This window comes from Ascaphus truei, chromosome 1 (assembly GCF_040206685.1).
Source record: "Ascaphus truei isolate aAscTru1 chromosome 1, aAscTru1.hap1, whole genome shotgun sequence".
NCBI classification, from domain to species: domain Eukaryota; kingdom Metazoa; phylum Chordata; class Amphibia; order Anura; family Ascaphidae; genus Ascaphus; species Ascaphus truei.
This window is the reverse complement of record NC_134483.1, coordinates 493179630-493197888: the sequence shown is the minus strand read 5'-3', so window position 1 is coordinate 493197888 and position 18259 is coordinate 493179630. Positions and strand designations below refer to the sequence as shown.

At 43.9% G+C, this 18259-nt stretch overlaps 1 protein-coding gene across 4 annotated transcripts in view; it reads left to right on the top strand.

The window, feature by feature from the left end:
* The window catches only part of PACRGL (parkin coregulated like), a 40247-nt gene extending 22219 nt beyond the window's left edge, over positions 1 to 18028 (top strand). For all 4 annotated transcript variants that reach the window (XM_075568663.1, XM_075568674.1, XM_075568685.1 and 1 more), the window contains exons 6-8: positions 7799 to 7906; positions 13301 to 13381; positions 17618 to 18028. In XM_075568663.1, the coding sequence (XP_075424778.1) occupies positions 7799 to 7906; positions 13301 to 13381; positions 17618 to 17674 (246 nt within the window). In that variant the 3' untranslated portion in view covers positions 17675 to 18028. The remainder of the gene's footprint in view (positions 1 to 7798; positions 7907 to 13300; positions 13382 to 17617) is intronic.
* Positions 18029 to 18259: the final 231 nt, after the last annotated feature.

The following is an 18259-nucleotide window of genomic DNA, read 5'->3' as shown; positions in this document are numbered from 1 at the left end:
ATTAATGTCAGAAACAAAGTTGGCCATGTACTTCATTTCAGAGACATTGCTGTATTCTGTGAGGTTAGTGGCCAGATCTATGGCCTTGTCGGTAGCTAGAAGAGCTTTGTGACTTTGTCCCTGGTTTGTGGATTCCTCCTTAAACAATTATCTCTGCCTGCGCTTATTCGAGGGGCCATCTACTCATTTTGGTCAAAAACGGGATTCCCATTATTGCGAAGGCTTCCTGGTGCAAAGTTTATTTTTGCCTCAAGAAGGATGAGATGGTTCTCAGGAACCTTGGGGCCGAATGATAAGTGGCCAGCATACCTCAAAAATTAAAAAGAAAAGAGAAAACACAATAGTGAAGCAAGTTCAAAAACAGGACTCTTATGGTGGCAATGGTGAGCAGCTATGCACTTACATGCAAGTACCTGAGTATAGGCACTGATTGGTATCTTTTCCTCCTCCTTACAAGTTAAGTATGCAAGGGAAAATGTTGCCTCTTTTATATAGGTAAAAAAGTTTCTTCATATTTAAAAACAAACGGTTTAACTCACAGACCAGAGTTAGTTCATAAACCATGTAGCCAGGTGATTGAGTTCCCCTTCCCTCTGGTTGATGTGATTTTGTTAGCTGTTCCTGCTGGCGTCTGACGTCACTTCCGGGATATGGGTGTTACACTCCTGGTCCACTGGCAACTCTACATGTTTCACAGGGGGTTCCTGCTTCCTCAGGAGTATGTATCCTTAGTCCATGTATCCTTAGTCCACGTGTCTCTTACTAATATAGCCCTCTCTAATGCTGAATCTAATAATCTTTAATTGCATAATGTATGTGAGGGGGAGGAAAGGGTTAATACCTGATTTGCCATGCATTATTGTTGTTGCCCTGTCCCCGCCATTTTTATTCCCCATGTGCAGGTCATTCCCTGTCTGCGAGGGTAAAAGACGATGCATTGCTTGCCATACCCTCTAACCAACACATGATAGCAGATCTTAAATGGTAAGGCAGGATGTATTTTTTTGTAAGTCCAAGCAGGAATTACTTGGACCCCCAGCTGTGATATGGGTGAATGAGCTTCGGTATTTTTATGACGAAGCCTCAAAGGGTTATAATTATTTTTATGATGGAGCCTCAAAAGGCTCCCACAGATTTAGAGTCCCCCTGTCTAAAAGAGTGTCAATTATGACAAGACCCAGAGGCCCATAATGTATACAATACTGGCATACTGATGCACAGCAGATGTCAGGCTAGTGACACCTTGGAGACAGAGACCAGACCCAGTGGCCCCCAAGAACTGGGTGTAGCCCAGGTATGCTAAGTGGCATGGGCGTCAACCTGACCCATGCGCCCTGCCCACCGGACAGCCCTTTTGACCGGTCTTATGTACTGTGGGTCACTTGGCTATTCGTGGTTTTTTTTTGTTCCCACAAGGGGATTGGATCCACATGTTAAAGATAGCTTTGGGCAGTCTATAAATGTGGCTTCCCAATTATTCCCACTGTGATTCTTGAATTTTAATCCATGATGTAAAGATGCAAGACTTTGTTCCAGTACAGCAGCAACCAGTCCAGGAGTGAAGGGGTTAACAACCACATAACCACAGGACTTTTAAAACCAAGGCTGCATTTCTTGCACTGGCAAGCAAAGGACAATTTCTTTCATTCCAAGGGACAATTTCTTTCATTTCCTTATCCCAGTGAGTGTTGTTTTAAGTGTATTCTGCAGATGTCGTGTGTTTGTCTATTAAGGAAATAAATCACAATTTATTTTGCAACTTGTTCTGTTCAATCAAGTACCCAGAAATATAAATGTGTTGATAAAAGTTGATGTCATCGTGACAGTATAATGCTATGTCATATAATAGCATTCTGGATAAGGACAGTTTACACCAAGCATGTCAAACTCAAAGGCTAACACAGGCCAAATAAACAAGGTTTAAGTTTAGATGGGCCGCAAAAAAACAAAAACTTCAATTTTCATAGAAACGTAGGTTTATTTTGAAAAGTACAGTATAAAAAAAAGAACAAGAACAACGATAAAATTAATGTTTTCTTTCTGACACTTGGCATCTCTGACTCTCTGACTCTCTCCCTCCCTCTGACTCTCTCCCTCCCTCTGACTCTCTCCCTCCCTCTGACTCTCTCCCTCCCTCTGACTCTCTCCCTCCCTCCGACTCTCTCCCTCCCTCTGACTCTCTCCTGCCTCTGACCTCTCTCTGACTCTCTCCCTCTCTCTGACTCTCTCCCTCTCTGACTCTCTCCCTCTCTCTGACTCTCTCCCTCCCTCTGACTCTCTCCCTCCCTCTGACTCTCTCCCTCCCTCTGACTCTCTCCCTCTCTCTGACTCTCTCCCTCCCTCTGACTCTCTCCCTCCCTCTGACTCTCTCCCTCCCTCTGACTCTCTCCCTCCCTCTGACTCTCTCCCTCTCTCTGACCTCTCTCTGACTCTCCCTCTCTCTGACTCTCTCTGACTCTCCCTCTCTCTGACTCTCTCTCTGACTCTCCCTCTCTCTGACTCTCCCTCTCTCTGACTCTCCCTCTCTCTGACTCTCCCTCTCTCTGACTCTCCCTTTCTCTCCGACTCCCTCCCTCTCTCTCTCTACCCGACTCCCTCTCTCTCCGACTCCCTCTCTCTCCGACTCCCTCTCTCTCTCTCTGACTCCCTCTCTCTCTCTCCGACTCCCTCTCTCTCCGACTCCCTCTCTCTCCGACTCCCTCTCTCTCTCCGACTCCCTCTCTCTCTCTCCGACTCCCTCTCTCTCTCTCTCCGACTCCCTCTCTCTCTCTCTCCGACTCCCTCTCTCTCTCTCTCTCTCTCCGACTCCCTCTCTCTCTCTCTCTCTCTCTCTCTCTCTCCGACTCCCTCTCTCTCTCTCCGACTCCCTCTCTCTCTCTCCGACTCCCTCTCTCTCTCTCCGACTCCCTCTCTCTCTCTCCGACTCCCTCTCTCTCTCTCCGACTCCCTCTCTCTCTCTCCGACTCCCTCTCTCTCCGACTCCCTCTCTCTCTCTCTCCGACTCCCTCACTCTCTCTCTCTCTCTCTCTCTCTCTCCGACTCCCTCTCTCTCTCTCCGACTCCCTCTCTCTCTCTCCGACTCCCTCTCTCTCTCTCCGACTCCCTCTCTCTCCGACTCCCTCTCTCTCTCTCTCTCTCCGACTCCCTCCACTCTCTCTCTCTGACTCCCTCACTCTCTCCGACTCCCTCACTCTCTCTCTCCGACTCTCTCTCTCTCCGACTCTCTCTCTCCGACTCTCTCCCTCTCTCCGACTCTCTCTCTCTCTCTCTCTCTCTCTCTCTCTCTCGGACTCTCTCTCTCTCTCTCTCCGACTCTCTCCCTCTCTCTCTCCGACTCTCTCCCTCTCTCTCCGACTCTCTCCGACTCTCTCTCTCCCTCTCTCTCCGACTCTCTCTCTCCCTCTCTCTCCGACTCTCTCTCTCCCTCTCTCTCCGACTCTCTCCCTCTCTCTCCGACTCTCTCCGACTCTCTCTCTCCCTCTCTCTCCGACTCTCTCTCTCCCTCTCTCTCCGACTCTCTCTCTCCCTCTCTCTCCGATTCTCTCTCTCCCTCTCTCCGACTCTCTCTCCCTCTCTTTCCGACTCTCTCCCTCTCTCAGACACACTCTCTCTCTCTGACACACACTCTCTCTCTCTGACACACACTCTCTCTTTCAGACACACTCTCTCTCTCAGACACACTCTCTCAGACACACTCTCTCTCTCAGGACACACACTCTCTCTCAGACACACACTCTCTCTCAGACACACACTCTCTCTCTCAGACACACACTCTCTCTCTCAGACACACTCTCTCTCTCTCTCTGACACCCTCTCTTTCTCTCTGACACACCCTCTCTCTCTCTCTCTCTGACACACCCTCTCTCTCTCTCTCTCTGACACACCCTCTCTCTCTCTCTCTCTCTCTCAGACACACCCTCTCTCTCTCTCTCAGACACACCCTCTCTTTCAGACACACCCTCTCTCTCTGACACACCCTCTCTCTCTGACACACCCTCTCTCTCTGACACACCCTCTCTCTCTGACACACCCTCTCTCTCTGACACACCCTCTCTCTCTGACACACCCTCTCTCTCTGACACACCCTCTCTCTCTGACACACCCTCTCTCTCTGACACACCCTCTCTCTCTGACACACCCTCTCTCTCTGACACACCCTCTCTCTCTGACACACCCTCTCTCTCTGACACACCCACTCTCTCTGACACACCACTCTCTCTGACACACCCACTCTCTCTGACACACACACACCTCTCTGACACACACACTCTCTGACACACACACTCTCTCTCTCTGACACACTCTCTCTCTTTGACTCACACTCTCTCTCTCTCTGACACACTCTCTCTCTTTGACTCACACTCTCTCTCTCTCTGACACACACACTCTCTCTCTCTCTCAGACACACTCTCTCTCTCAGACACACACACTCTCTCTGACTCTCTCTCTCTCTGACACACAATCTCTCTCTCTCAGACACTCTCTCAGACACTCTCTCTCTCTCTCTCTCTCTCTGACTCTCTCTCACTCTCTCTCTCAGACACACACACACACACACACACACACACACACGAGAGCAGTGGAGAGGAGAGGCAGTGACGGATGTGAGTGACTGGGGGGAGAGGAGGGGGAGGAGGAAAGGCAGGAGATCCGTGCAGGACAGGCAAATGTACAACTAACTCTCTCCCCCCCCCCCCCCCAGCACCACCCCTACCTTTTCTTATCACCCGGGGCAGAAGGTGACGGGACCCGCGCAGCCACCAGCAGACAGAGGAGCCAGGAGCGGGAAAGCAGACACACACACTCACCGTGTGCTCTACACAAAGCAGAAGCCCCGCCCCCAGCTTCCTCTGACCTGCAGCCAATTCCCTGCGGCCGGCCGGCATGAAGGAGGGATAATGGGAGGGATAATCGGAGGGATGGTGGGGAGGTATAATCGTGGCGCCCCTCTAGGCAAGCCACGGCGCACAGGGCGCCATGGCGCACAGATTGGGGAACCACTGGGCTGGGCCGCAAATATGTTCGTTGTGGGCCGCATGCGGCCCGTGGGCCGCGAGTTTCACATGCTTGTTTACACATACATTTCAATATAATACACATATGACTAAAATATAGCAAAATTTCAGTACATACCCTGTTATCCAGTTATACCCTGGTGTTAGTTTTTAAATATGAAGAAGCTTTTTACCTATACAAGAGGCTACATTTTTCCTTGCGTTACTTAACTTGAGAGGAGGAGGAAAAGATACTAATCAGTGCCTGGGCTTAGGCACTTGCATTTAAGAGTATATCTCACCATTGCCAGCATAAGAGTCCTGTTTTTGAACTCAGATGCCCAGTCGGTCAGATGAAATTTCCACCAAGCTTATATATTCCTACCACTACCCTTAATTCCAAGAGGACTAAGAAAAATAAGGGAGAAAGCGGAGTACGTAGCGATAATACCATTCTGGTTTCAGAACCTTGGTTCCCGCATGTAGTCAACATGCTAAAAGGCCCCCAATGGAGGTTACCAGTGTCACCAGACCTATTTCAGGGTCTGATTCAGCACCCCAATCCAGAGAAATTGTCTTTGACGGTTGAGCTGAGCCTGCTGCAGAGAAAATTGTCATCTCTGAAGGCCATACAAAACCTAATTGCAGCAAAAAAAGCAACCACATCTAGTGTATATTATAAGATTTGGAATGGTTTTTGTCTATGGGGCAAGGAATCAAAGATTGATTTCATGAGTCTACCTCTATCGTCCATTCTAGAATTCCTACAATCAGATCTGGACAGAGGAATTGGTATCCGCTCTCTAAAGGTACAGGTAACTACTTTCTAGATCAGCAATGCGCAAAGTGGGGGGCGCGAGATTCGCTGCGGGGGGCGCAGGGTTTAGAGGCCCCGCGCGCTTCCCGAAGGCATTTAACTTAATGCTGGGGGAGCTGCAGGACTTCTGTAAACCTTAGGCCAAGTTCAGGGTGGCTGCTACGCGACGTGCTAGCGCACGTCCGTCGCAATTTCAGGTTGTTTGGTGGGAGTGTTCAAACTGAAAACTCCACCGGCGGCAAGTGTAGCGTTGACGCTGCTACATTTTGCCGCTACAACAAAAAATGATATTTGGGGCTGCGGTCGCGTCACGTGAGCTGGCTCCGTGACACATTTGCCACGCCCCCAAATGCCGATACCCAACTCCTGCAGCCAAGTCACAGATTGCTGGGCTGCGGGGGAGGCGCGCATGAATGCTACCGTCTGTAGCAGTCATCCTGAACTCGGCATTACTTTGATTCAGACGCTCCTGGTGACGCATCGCCATGGCAACAGGCGTAAACGACGCCGCAGGGTCATGTGATGTCACGTTGCCATGACAACGTGACGTCATGCCGCCAGGATGTCTGAATCAAGGTAAGGGGGGGAGGGGGCGCGAGGAGAGGGGGACAGCCAGCATGGAAAAAAGATTGCGCCCCCCTGTTCTAGATTATTAGGTAGACAACTGTCATCGGTGGCTCTAGTGATGTGCTTTTTCCAAGTTATGCATAGAATTAAACCACAGTTCTGAGAACCTGTTCCCTCCTGGAATTTGCCTTTTGTGTTTAGCGGCCTACACATGACCCCCATTCAAACTTCTTTTTGCAATCATCGGATATGGATCTTATCCTAAAACTGTGATCCTGGCGTCAGTAACACCAGCACGCAGAATTGATGAGCTGCAGGCAACATCGATTTAAAGAGCCCTTTTAACTTTTCATCAGGATAAGGTGGTCCTTAGGCCAGTTCAGCAGTTTTTACCAAAGCTATTCTGTTTTCCACCTGAATCAGGAGGAGATCCTACCATCTTTTTGTCCAAATCCAGTAGTTGACAAGGAACAGACTCTTCATGCGTAGGTCTGAAACACTATCTTTACAGATCGGAGGCAATCCGAAAGTCTGATAGACTTTTTATTCTCCCTTCAGGAGCAAGGAGAGGGCAATCCACCTTCAAGGCAACAATAAGTCATTGGATTGCAAGGGGTATTACTAAGGCTTATATCGTACAAGGGAGGCAGGCTCCAGAATGTCTAAGAGCACATTCTACCAGATAAATGTGCACATCATGGACGGCGAAAGCACAAGTCTCGCCCACAGAGTTATGCAGGGCCGCATTCTTGTTCTCTGTTAACTCTTCCATAAAGTACTGTCACTTAGACGTTCAGGCCTCCGCTGATGCGCTTTTTGACCGAAAGGTTCTTCAGTGTGTTGTGAGCACTTATAAATAAATGGGTTTTGCAGTATTTCTTGCTTGTGGTGTAGTTATTGCTTCCCTCTCTTTTTTGGTACTGCTTGTGCACTTCCCGTAGGTACCCACTGCCATTAAACTACCAGGAAAAGTGAAAATTGTTGTCATTACCATAATTTTAATTTCCTGGATAGTCCATCCATGGCAGTGCACCCCAATTCCCGTCTCTTTGTGTATTGTGGAAGTATATTAAGATTGTATGACAATATATTTTCAGCTTTAATGCTACAAGAGTACCTGGTAAGGAGGGGTGTGGCTGTTTATAAAGCCTCCTACAGGTAGAAAGTTTTTCTGTCCTATCTCGGCTGATGGGTGAGCACTGCCATAGATGGACTATTCAGGAAATTGTTATCATGCTTACCATAATTTTAACTTTTGTGAATTTTTGAAACATGAACAATATTCATTAATCTGCACCATTTTTGCATAATTGTAATATGTTCTTTAAACAGTGCAATTTTTTAATGATTGTGTTTGTGTGCATAAATATTTCATATATAGCATCACATTTAGGATAACATAATTTGTTTTTGTTTCCAGGTACATTCAGATGGTGACGTTTTTGAAAGAGGTTTGAATGCTCTGGTGCAGTTGAGCGCTACTGTTGGACCATCACTAAATATCCATCTTAAGAATCTACTTACAAGTGTAAGCATGAGAAGTAACTGGTGATTCAATTGTCTATCTTCATATGTATCTTTTTAACTATTGTTTAAAGGTGCAATCCACCCTAACTAATCCCCATTTCTTGTTTATAGGATTATAACCAGAAAGTCCTCCAGAGCTGAACCACTCTATTTTCAGTTGTGATACTTACTGGGAATGTTACCATTAGTACTTCCTGGTTTTTAAGGGGATTTAAATTGCTGTCCAGTACGAAGCTACATCCGATGATGCGGATTCCTATTGGCCTGTGATTTGGCATCCATTTTGTTACCCCATGATTGCGATTTAAACCTGGTAGCTTCACCGGTAATTATCTCAGGGGGTCACTAAGGGTAAAAAATGTGGTGTTTTGGCTCCAAGGGATACTCTGGTTCCAATCCTATTAAAAAAAGGTGTGCTGTGGGGGTATGGAGAGACAGCTCTTTTAACTTGCTATATGATGGACCTTTTATTTTCTCCACTTTTTTTGGGGGGGGGGCCTTGATTATTTCCTACAAAGATAAACCCAATGGCCTTGTACAGTTTCAGGTTTGCACTTCTGAGGGGTTGAGCAAGAATTTCCAAGCTATGGCGGAAAAGAAGTTGAACTTTAGTTACATAACGGAAAATGTTCCTTAGCAAATACAAGCATGTCTGGATAGGTTGCTATCAAACTTTGGAACATTGGATTCCATAAGAGATAAAACGATTGATATCTCAGTTGTTTGTACACTGTTTTTTATGTGATACTACATAATTAATAAGAGGTCCTATTCAACAAGATGGCACAATACACCTTACTCCTCACTTGGATTTGCACAAATTGTCTTCCGGTGCTTCAAGGTGTCCTGTGGAATAACACTGCATAGTAAATATGGGCCTAGAGGTTTATAAGTGTTTTTCAAATGTATATTAATGATCTGTTTCAATGATTTGCAGAAAAACCTAATTGCTAAGTGCATAATAACTATTATTACACAGTGGTGGTATACTGTAAGACACCTTCCAGCACTGGAACACACCTGAGGGGCTTTGAATAGAGCTGCTTAGTAAATCTGGTACATAATGTTTTTGTTACTGGCTGAGCGTGCTTTACTAACATTTTCAGTGGTCATTTTTAAGGCACCTATGAAATATTTAAACAATTAAATGTGATCAGGGTCACTAAATGGTGTAAAACAAGATCATTAAGTGGAACTGCATTTTTGAATAGAATAGAGGCTAGATACTGCTCTTTACCTTTTTGTTTTCTTTAAGTTTCTTTCCTATTTTTTGTTTCTCTTCCTCTTCATATTAGATAGGACAGTATGGAATCCCAATCACTAAACTTTATTAAATACTTTGTTCCTGTTAGTACAATATATAATCATAGTATGATACTATTACCTCAAGCTTCTCTGCTTTATGATTCCTATTTATTGACAGGAATATTCTGCACTGAGTTTGAATAAACACTTTTCACATTCTCTGGGAAGTAGGAGTGCAAAAATGTGCTTCTTTAAGTATAATTCCTGTTAGTAGGGACAGTTTGAACATGCCCCTCTTAAACTAGCATAACCCCCTACTACTCCCTTTAAAAAAAAAATTAAGTTATTGGTAGTTTTGTACTGAATTGGAACCAGGATCTTCCTCTGGAAATTAACTGTACTATTCTTAGCTGCACGGGCCTCATGAGATTCTTACTGGTTTAGTTGCCAGTGTTAAAGCTCCAAACCAAAAAATTAATGGCCAGAAAATCTCACTGGTCCTGAACGCCAGTAGGAAGTTGCAACATCATTGAGGGGTTGGGTGTGGGAGGGGGGAGGGGGGGAGGGGGGTGAAATGATATTGCAGCTTTCTATTGGATGATTATTCAAATGTCAAGGAATGTGAACCAGCAATTAACCTGGTAAGTTATCAATCTTGGTGATTGCTGGAACGGAAAGTAGTGTGGTTGAGCTCTGGTGGACCCCCCTGGTGAAATCTGTGGCCAAAGGTGCTTTTAGGTGGAATTGCTGTCTTTAAGCAATCCACAGAGCTAAAATGTGCTATTGTCAGCTCCGGGGACACCCTGTGTCCTGAAATATCTACTACTGAAATGTGCACATTGCAGTCCCTTCTAGGGGAAACATTTTTTTTTATACGTGAGCCAATAGGAATCTGATGCTTGACGCACGGCATTTAAATACCAGGAAGTACCAGCGCTTCCTTCCCCGGTAAGTGTATCTAAGGAACCAGGGGATTCCCAGACCTGAAATTTGAGTGGATCAGCTCAGAAGAACTCCAGGTATCCATCCTGGGAATAAAGAAGGGTAGGAGTCATGGGAAACTGTTGCTTTAACCTTGCAATATGGTAATGGTTATTTATTAGTGAACTTTTTTCTGAAGTTAATCAACCTTGTTGAACCTTCTCATAGACTCCAACCACAGCGGCAGTCAGCTAAAATTTGGGCCTGACCAGTTACAGTCTAAGTTCCTACATCCTGTTTCAAAAGTGGTGATTAAAACATTGTCTCCAACTACAGATCAATCTATTCTACCTCCTAACAGAGAATAAGAGCAAACCCAAATCACCAAAAGTGTTAAAGTAAATATAAATAAAAAATATCACCACTGCGGAGATGCAGCTGGTATGAGGGTGTTTCCTAACACCCTTAGACAAGGTAACAAGAACACTCCCAAGCGCAAAAAACTCCCCTCAGGTACATAAAAAAGGAAAGAAAACAACATAGTGCAAAACTGAATAATGATGGTTAAATTCAATTTAAACTAATGAGTGCCCACTAACGTGGTAGCAGAATAAGTCAGGCGTTTCCAGATTTCGGATCTGAAGCAGTGTTAGGGGAGTTTTTTGTGCTTGGGAGTGTTCTTGTTACCCTGCCTCCTATTAGTAATGGAAAAATGTGTTCATTCCCAGCAAAGCAACCTTTTACAAGAATTCAAATGTTCTTAGTCCATTCCAATCTGACTTCTGATGAAATCACCCAACAGTAACGATCCTCTTAAAAAAAGAAGGGTGTGTGTGCTGAGCACGGTCATTTTAAGTGAAACTTCTTTGTCTTTTGTCACAGTAATTGTATTTGTGACAGTGATGTTTTTAATTAAAAATCAAAACACAATTTCAGTGCCAAAACGCAAAGAAGTTTGATTTAGAACACGCGTGCTTGGCACACACCCCGTTTTAGCTATTTGCACTTCTATATTTATACTAACTGTGTGTGTGTGTCACTGTGCGTGTGTGTCACTGTGCGTGTGTGTGTCACTGTGCGTGTGTGTGTCACTGTGCGTGTGTGTGTCACTGTGCGTGTGTGTGTCACTGTGCGTGTGTGTGTCACTGTGCGTGTGTGTGTCACTGTGCGTGTGTGTGTCACTGTGCGTGTGTGTGTCACTGTGCGAGTGTGTGTCACTCTGCGAGTGTGTGTGTGTCACTCTGTGTGTGTGTGTGTGTATGTGTGTGTGTGTGGCCATACCTCCTTCTTGTGCACATGCGTTTAGTGCAAGCGCCATGCGGGCTAGAATGCTGCATGCGCACATAAGTTCCGTGACGTCACCTGCGTTACGGTTTTTTGTTACAGGATAAGGATTTTTTTTTCCCCATGAAAACCCTGTAGGTGCCAGCAAAGAAGTTTCACTTCAAATTTGCAATGAGGTCCAGTGTGGAATGGAACATGGACAGTTGACTGGGGCAATATTCCAAGATTTAGCCAAATCTTTTGATACTGTTGACCACGCTATTGTGTTAAACCACCTCAAGTACTCTGGTATTGAACCACATGCTTTAAACTGATTTATCTGTTATCAGTAAGATCTTCGTCAGGCTCCAAGTGTAACAACTTGGATATTACGTCTCATCTAACATTTGGTCTGCATATTGACAAACTGACATCCAAAATCTATTCCAAACTATGCGTACTTTATAGAAATAAATCCTGCCTAAATCCATTGGTCAGAAAGTGCATTGCACAGCAGATGCTAGTACCAATTATTGACTGTGCGGATACAGTGTATAGTACAGCTTCCCAAATTCACTTCCGCAAACTTGACATTCTTTACAACTCCATATACCATCTTATTATGTAACTTCAACATTGCCATTGTGATATGTTAATTGGACTAGGTTGGGTCCCTTGAGTTCAGATGCATCTTTCTTGTTCTCTTCAAATGCTTTCTGGAAAAGTTACCCAATTATTTGAGCAGGCTTCTCATCACTACTGTACACAGCACTTCTCGCTTTAGATGTGCTCCCAAAACCTGCTTATGTTTTCAAGCTTCAATAAACAATCTGGTTGCTCCCTTCTATTACTGAAGACCCCACCAATGGAATATTTTACTTGAGTCTCTTAAATCAGCTTTCTGTGTACTGTAAGTTCTTTCAATATTTCGGCTGTTTCTTACTTTAAATATGTTTAACTGTTTTAAAGAAAAATTCAAACAGGAGAAGGTTGAAAAAAAAGCACAGAAATCCTTCAAAAAGTTGGCACAAGGCGGGTGATCCTAAAATATCACACAAATAATGAATTTATTAAGGATAAATAAGAGAGACAAGAAATAATGAAAATACAAGTAAAAAACAATCACAATCCGAGGCAAGTCCTATAGTCAAATATAGTGGAGTAACCAGATAGTAAAAATAAAATCGGCTAAGGTATAGGTGGAAACAAATACGTTTCCACATATCGCCTTAAATAGTACCTTGTACATAGTCAGTCATGAAATACTGTAGTATGAAAAAAATTAAATATATTGTATATACCCGAACACAGCATCCACCAGTATATATAACTTAATTAAAGCTCATAATTGATAAGGCTAATGGATCACCATATCATGGTACATTAGGCTGTAATCAAAGCACCAATGTGCAAGTCATACGTGCAATTTCCCAAATGTCCAAGATCTTTGAAAAAGATGCCAAAACTATAGCCTCACCACCGAAAGTGATGCCCAATGCACATTTCACTTCAGCTTTGTTAATGTTTGTAACTGTAACTTGCAATGTTGTCAACATTCTTTTGTGCCCAGAACATACTGGAAAACGAGAAGTAACTACATGTATTTTTTCCTGGTAAAATATTTTTAAAATAAAATCGTTATCTTGAGATAGACCTTTATGGTCCGTATGCAATATGGTAAATAGATCAACCAGCCAGACACTTTTTTTTCTGGAGGCAAAAAGAACAAGCTGGCTGTGATTTTAGAATTAAACACATCTCTCATGCCAGTATTCTCTTGCCACTGCTTCAAGTATTTTTTTAGCATGGTACATGTCAATAAGGGATTTATTATTTCAGACATTTTGTAAATCCCATTTAGCAAACTGAAAATTCGAAATTCTGTGACAAAATTGTAGTAATGTATTCACTTTTTTATTTAAAGAAATTACTACATTTAAATATATTTAATTTCTCCTTTTGATAGCTTTCAAAAAGATTGATGGACAAAAGATATAAAGAGCAGGTCACAAGTGCTTTGCAGAAGCTGGAGCAGTGTGGAGGGAAGGTAAATATTATTTCTACTATTAACAATAATACTGATCAAGATTTTGCAATGTTTGTTGCTTTCTCACTGTGTTGATTGCACCATTTCCAATATATGCCTCCCAGAAGGCATGTCCATAACTCAAGATGGCATAATGAGCTGGAAAGAGCTCGTGATACACCAGATGCAAGAGCCGGTCCATCCAAGAAAACAACCCCTCCTTAGTGAAGCATGCTCCCGCTGACACAGTTGCTGTTATCAGGGAATGGGACAAGTTCCGCATAGACCATGGCCTCCTCTACCGTGTTATCCCCTATCACAACCACCCCGATAGGAGACAACTAGTCCTACCCAGACGGTTGCAGTACCATGTTCTATGGTCCCTTCACGATGATCTCGGACATCTGGGAGTGGATAAAACGTTTGGACTTATAAGAGATCGTTTTTTCTGGCCCAAGATGCGTGAATCGGGGGGGCACCATTGCCGGCGGTGTCTGCGGTGCATACAGCGGAAGACACTGCCTACACTCGCAGCCCAATGGGCCATTTAAAGAGCTCTAGTCCCATGGACCTAGTCTGCATGGATTTCCTTTGCATCGAGGCAGACTCGAAGGGTATTGGGAACGTTCTCGTAGAAACAGATCATTATACCCGATACGCTCAAGCATTCCCCACCAAGCACCAGAAAGCTCTCACAGTAGCCAAAGTACTGTGGGAGAAGTACTTTATCCATTACAGGTTACCTAATCGGATTCACTCTGATAATGGGAGAGACTTCGAGAGCAAGTTGATCAAAGAGCTCCTGAAGCTTCTTAATATCGAAATCTCGCACCACCCCCTACCATCCTGATGAGATGCCCTTCCGGAACGGTTCAACTGAACCCTACTGGATATGTTAGGAACACTACGGGACTCTGAGAAGGCTGGCTGGAGCAAGCATGTTGAGCCTTTAGTACATGCAACTTTTCTTCTTGGAGAGGAGGAGCGCAAAATAGCTCAGTGATATATGTGAATAAAAAGATAAAGGCAAATATAGTGCAGAGTGTAATTTCTATAAACAATCAATCAATCATGTAGCCTTAGGTAGTTGCACTCACAAAACAGTACAGTACAGTACATGCATTGTAAAGTGGAAAAAAGGCAGTGCTTCACTTTAAGTACATTTTCACTTTACATACATGCTCCGGTCCCATTGCGTATGTTAAAGTGGGGTATGCCTGTATGTAGCTCAAGAGTCACACTTTGAGAGGGCCAGGGCCTCAAGCCGATGGTATGCTCTCCTCCCAAGAAGACGTCGGAGAAGAGATTCGTCGGAGTCCACGAGTGAGACACCCTCCAACGAAAATGGCGTATGATTCGTTAGGGGCACCTCACTGGGTCTCAGCAGCTGTCTCGGAGACAGTTTTCCTCTATAATGACCGTGCTCACTGAAATATGATATATGGTTTCGATGGTATTGTACAAAGTTAAGTATGTGTATAATATGCATTTTCGATTATATAAGAGTCTGTATATGTGTCTCAAGCGGGATCCTTGAGGTCTCCACCAGGGGGAAGATGTAGCCAAGTCCCCTACCCTGCCTCCGGTGCGGGGATCTGCCCGGCTATTGCCGGAGCTCCACATGATCTAGAGTGTGGGGGCGGCCACGTTGTTAGGCGCGCATGTACAGTGTCAGGAGTGCGGCGGCCATCTTTAGAATGGCTCCGCATATGCAGCAGCGGGACTACATGGCCCAGAATCCTCAGGTGGGAGGGAAATACCACAGGGGACTGTCCCTGCCAATGAACTCTAGCAGGAGGAGGAACAGGATATCCTCCGCGGGCGGAGAGCTTGCAAAGTCATTCTAGCAGGACCAGGCAGAGACGACGGATGCGTCCAGGGTGCCACCAGCACCCTGACTGGGGCCTAGGGGCAGAGTTCTAGCCTAGTCAGGCCCTGAGACACCCGAAGAGCAGTAGGGAAGGCCCCAGATAGGGACCATTCCCCTTATTAGTAATGTAATGGTGGCGGACAGCCACGCGGTGATCTGCGACCTGGAACCAAGCCGCAGTATCCCAGAACACTTGGGTGAGACACTCCGGTTGGAGCTTACCCCCCAAGGAGGATCGGGACCCTTAGGAGAGGGGGAAATTGTCAGAGGCCCCGCTGCGTGGGACCCGCTCCAATACACCGCGCCAAGCATCACCTGGCTACTGGAGTACCCAACTTGTGGAAAGGAAAGGGGAGCGCAACTTGTTCATTGATGAATATGTGGAATAAGAAAATGATACAATAGTGCAACACAGTCTCTGTAGGAAATACTTCAAACTCAGTTGATCTCTACAAATTCAGAACTCACATTCTTTCATAGGTAACCGAGCATGTAACCCAAACTGATGTGGGTAGTGTGGAAATTCGTGCAGTTTCTCTTTCTCTCTATCTCTCAGGGTTCTTGGGGATACTTTGATTCTCTCAGGTTACCAAGGTATCAGCCATATATATGGGAGAATGGAAAGCCAAACATAGTGTGTACCGTACAAAAAATGAACACTTTAATTGCTAAAAAAAACCCTAAGGGTGTATGCTTACAGCAATAAAACTTGTACCAGACAAATAGGAAAAGCGAACTCTGTGTCCCAATCCTCACCCCCTCTGCCCGACTCTCCCGTCGCGTCACTTCCGGTTCACCGGCGTCTCACTTCCGGTATCGCGGCACGGCTGAAATTTACCGAATGAAGGGGACTCTGAGGTGCAGATCGAGTGCAGGTGAGTGGCGACAGCAGGGCGCTTCCGACTCACCTGCACTCGATCTGCACCTCAGAGTCCACTTCATTCTGTGAATTTCAGCCGTGCCGCGATACCGGAAGTGACGCGACGGGAGAGTCGGGCAGAGGGGATGAGGATTGGGACACAGAGTTCGCTTTTCCTATGTGTCTGGAACACAAGTTCCAGCAAGCGGGATTCCTGTGGACCATCCTTCTAAGGGTTTTGAGCAGCATATATTTGTATTTATTTTCACTTATTGCACTTATGTCTATTTATTTGCACAATATTGTTTTTTTTTAAATCACTGTTTAAGTCACTATATACTTATCACTTTATACATCTCCTTTGGTATATATATGGTAATGGCTGGGGTTTCTCAGAGCTTGTTGGGAATCATATAAGTGTCAAAAGGAGTGCTAGTGGGCGTGGCTAAATGTATACAACAAAAAACAAAAATATAACCCTTTTTACAAGAGATATATAGGTATTGCACTGTGTATTTTTGTCACATTGGAAGTAGCTTTGGACATTTTTGTTTTTTGTTGTATACATTTAGCCACGCCCACTAGCACTCCTTTTGACACTTATATGTATATATATATTATGTGTAATGGTTGGGGTTTCTCAGAGCTTGTTGGGAATCTGTGTATTTTGTTAACTGTGTGCAGCTGGTCTCCGTTGCTTATGGGAGGGTAGTGGTCCCTCCCCCCCCACGGTTTAAGCTTGCCCCACCCCACTTTCCATGTTGGCAGGTCAGTTTCGTTTTGCCAGGTTACGACAGATCAAGTGTGATCCTTCTTCCTATAATTATACAGGTAAATAAGAATTTTAACCCAGGTGAGTGATAGGTCCTGCTACGGTCATGCCTTGTAAGTGGCAGCAGGCTTAAGATGCTTTGGCTAAAGGGTTAAACTAAATGACCCTTTTTACAAGAGATATATAGGTATTGCACTGTGTATTTTTGTCACATTAGAAGTAGCTTTGGGCCTTTTTTTTTTGTTCTTGAAAATGTATGCAGTTAGTCTGCAGAATAACAGATTAAAGCTTCTATACAATGTTAAAATTAAACCAATAAATTGGGGTTTTATTTGTGTTGGACTTGTACATTTAAATCATATGAGTGGTACAAACCTTACCTGTATACTGTAGTCTGTATACGAACAATTTTGCTTTAGTAAAGTGTCTGTGCATTTTTGTATGCTCCATTACATAGCTGTCTTTACATTTTCTCTTGCGGAGGGTGAAAATTGCATGTGAAGGGGGAGGAAGGTACAACTAATGACATCTAATGCATGGTGATGTGTTACTATGTTATATTTAATTGATCATTTTGAAAAGCATAAGCAAAGTATACAACAGGACTTATTATGTATATTATATTGCATACATTTGTTTTTTTTTATACCACTTAAAGGTATTTGTACAGTGTAAGAGTTTTAGATATAATTTACTGCACATATTCCAAAACTAAAGACATGTTTCTCTCACCCCCCCCCTTTTTTTTTTTTTAAGGAAAGCCTTGGAATAATAAAATCAAAAATACCAATCTACTGTTCTATCTATACTTGAAAATAGAATACACAATGGAAAAGTTGGACTTGTGATGGCAATCATAAAGCATAACATATTTTGTGTTTTGAAACTGAAGATGTCATATGAACACAAGAATCTGGACTCCTATTTTCAGATAATTATGGAAAAATATATATATTTTTTGCGTCAGGTCCACTTTTTGTTTGCAATGATGATTCCTTAATTTAATACAGGATTTGTCCTACTTCACCTGAAAGATTACATTAGACTTTTTGTTCGCAGAGGAACCCAAAGAAGTATTAAAAAAATATACAATATGTTTATGGTCTCGCGTTTACATTGAAAATGTTAATAGATTCATGTATCTTATAATAAAATATTTTAAAATAATGTGGTTAATGTGTAGTAAATAACTTTAATATATGGATTAAATAATACATATTTAACCCCTCGGGTTTGTTGTTTTACATGTGTTATTAGAAAAGATTATTTCTGCTGCCATCACATACTGTACATTTTGAAACTGAATTGTTCCTGTGTCTAACAACCAACTCATTAGATCATCTCTAACAATTTGCAAATACCATAATAAATCAAATCACATAAAACAATTGAAAATTA